The sequence below is a fragment of the Montipora foliosa genome, chromosome 10, assembly GCF_036669935.1.
Source record: "Montipora foliosa isolate CH-2021 chromosome 10, ASM3666993v2, whole genome shotgun sequence".
Taxonomy (NCBI): domain Eukaryota; kingdom Metazoa; phylum Cnidaria; class Anthozoa; order Scleractinia; family Acroporidae; genus Montipora; species Montipora foliosa.
In genome coordinates, this window is record NC_090878.1 from 9,394,118 (window position 1) to 9,396,617 (window position 2,500).

Sequence of the window (2,500 nt, forward strand, 5' to 3'; positions counted from 1 at the left end):
AATGAAAGAAAAAGGTTTTTTTCTGTATATCACTGCCAGGCATATATGGGATCACAAAATATTCATGCAAATAAAAGTTGAGGTAAATGACTTACACGAAAACCTACCTCTTGCCGTCGAAAACGTGAAAAATTTTCCGTAAACGGGAGGTTGAAGTCTGGTCACGTGACCTGTAGAGGTTTGCGGTCCGCGGTAAACGTCAATCTTAAGGTGTCTATTGTTGGTTTGCACTCACGTGATCAACAGCCATGTTTTTCAACGAAAACAAAGGAAAACTTTTGCATAATAATAGAGTTGAATTCCGTGAGGATTTGGTCTGGGCTCCAACATGGCCGCCGTGACGTCATGTGAGAACCGAGAATTATTAGGAAACCAGTTGCTTGGCAACGGCCGAAAAGGACAAAATTAGTCTTCTGTCCAAGGCTGGACTCGTGGATGTTCTAGCGTTGAGTGACGTGAGTTTCTGGTCAATTACGAAGTGAAACGCGGCAACTGCATGAAGGTTTATGAATTAACTGCCATATTTGTCACATTTCTTGCTTTCAGACAAGAAGGTACGCAGAAGAGCTTGCTAAAGGAATTGGACTTGAAGTTATTAACAGGTAGACAGTATCCAGTCTGCCTTCTTATATCAGCTTCCAGAATTGCTTTTCGCCATAATTGTAAATGCAGGTTAGGTCATTTGTCGTAGAAACCGAAATTGCTCTTGGTGGCAAAAGTTGCTAACATCAAAAAAAGTTCTCAGAACTCCAATGGGTGGAAAAAACACGCAAAGATTCATCTGACCTTAGCATTGTTCAGTAATATCCGAATTTTGGTTTGCTTCGGTGCTAACTTTTTCTCATTTCTCCGCAGTGACCTAAGCTATCCCATGCTAGCAGGCCTCTGTACCTTGGGCTTGGAGATTGCTGATCAATGTGGATCCAATATCGATGCTATTCTCGTACCTTATATGGACCGCAGCATTTTGAAAGCGCTTAAATGTTCTCTTAAATTTGTGTTGCCTCGCGTTCAGATCATAGTAAGTAACTCTTCTTTCCGATAATGAATAGAGTTAAAACTTGAGCCTAATAAAATTCTTCATTTATTATTTTTTTCTTGTTTAGGGAGTTAACTTGGATACAAAAGAAAAAACGCGAGGTAAGATAATTTTTTTTTTTTTAGGCCTTCGTAAAGTAATGAAGATGCAATTTAAAATGGGCCCCAGGCCCCCGGTGAAATTACAGCTTCAAATGGTCGATGCCACATTGAAGGGGAGTCTCCAAACTTAAATTAATTCCCCATTCACACCAAAAAGACATTTTTAATTAAACTGGGTTTAACAAAATGTAAATTAGTCAAAGAAAAATGAAGGACTGGCTTTTACAAGAGATTCAGGTTAGTTTCAATACATGCTTTGATCTGTGCTAAATTTGTAGTCGACAAAAATCAGTATACATGATTTACAAAGAAAACGCTTTAAAACTGTGTTTAAATAAACTTATTTAAAACATGGTTAAGGTCTGGTGTGAACGGGGCATTATTAAGTTAAACTAGACATGGACGCTATTTGAGTGTATACTTGCATTGGGCTTTTAGATTCTAGTCCCCAGTTTTATTATCGGATAACTTTATCCATTGGATCGCAACTTACTAACGTGTTACAAGTAACTACTTGTAACACCTTGATAAAGAAAGGCAGTACCTTTCGAAATACTTGTAATTACAACAGATATTCCTTCACTGTTTGATCATCCTTTCACTACTATTTTTTTTTCCTTTTTAAATCAACACTTATTTTTCAAGTTATTACCATAATACCCCAGCAAGCAAAAACAACATTGTTGTCTATTATTTTATTTTATTCAGTTTCTAGGTCCTCGGACAAAGAAGATTCCTTAGAAGACGCTGTTCTATGCATCAGGTACTCATTAACATAAGCAACTTGTAGTAGTAGGCCTCCATCGGTCAGGGTCAACCGTGGGTAACGTCTCCCATTTTAATCCTGTTGTGCTCTTCTGCCCCAAAAGAGCGGTGTCACTTGTGACTGAAAGTGACTGTCTCCGAACGCAAACAGACCGCATCTGAGTGTGGTCTCTGGTCTATTACTTCAGGCTTCTTTCTGTGCAAACGCTTCTCTGCTGATACGATCATGCATCAGTTCATTTTGCCTCTGATGTTTGAAATATTCTAGATACCTCCTTAAGGGAACGCAGTTGAATGGGCCATTTCCGAGTTCATGTTAGCCTTTTCTTCAAAGCGAGTTTAAGGGCGAAGTTTTTCTTAGGAAAATTTGTTTTCATTCATATGTAAATTAGAACTAATTACCATCACAAAAACTTTGCACGTAGACTCGCTTTGAAGAGGAGGCAGACGTGAACTCGGAAATGGCCTAATCCGGGAAGACGATCGGAGAAACCTATCGTGCAACCGAACACAAAAACGCAAAAAAAAAAAAAAAAAAAAAGAGAGAGAGAGAGAGAGAGAAAGGAACGTAGGGGATGGGATGATTAAAGTTAAT

The 2,500-nt window shown here is 38.6% G+C and overlaps 1 protein-coding gene across 1 annotated transcript in view; it reads left to right on the top strand.

Moving 5' to 3' along the window:
- LOC137973867 (L-threonine dehydratase catabolic TdcB-like) overlaps positions 1-2,500 on the top strand; it is an 11,016-nt gene that overhangs the window by 5,160 nt on the left and 3,356 nt on the right. The window contains exons 5-8 of the mRNA XM_068820761.1: positions 547-602; positions 856-1,021; positions 1,107-1,140; positions 1,849-1,903. Coding sequence (XP_068676862.1) covers positions 547-602; positions 856-1,021; positions 1,107-1,140; positions 1,849-1,903 — 311 coding nt within the window. The remainder of the gene's footprint in view (positions 1-546; positions 603-855; positions 1,022-1,106; positions 1,141-1,848; positions 1,904-2,500) is intronic.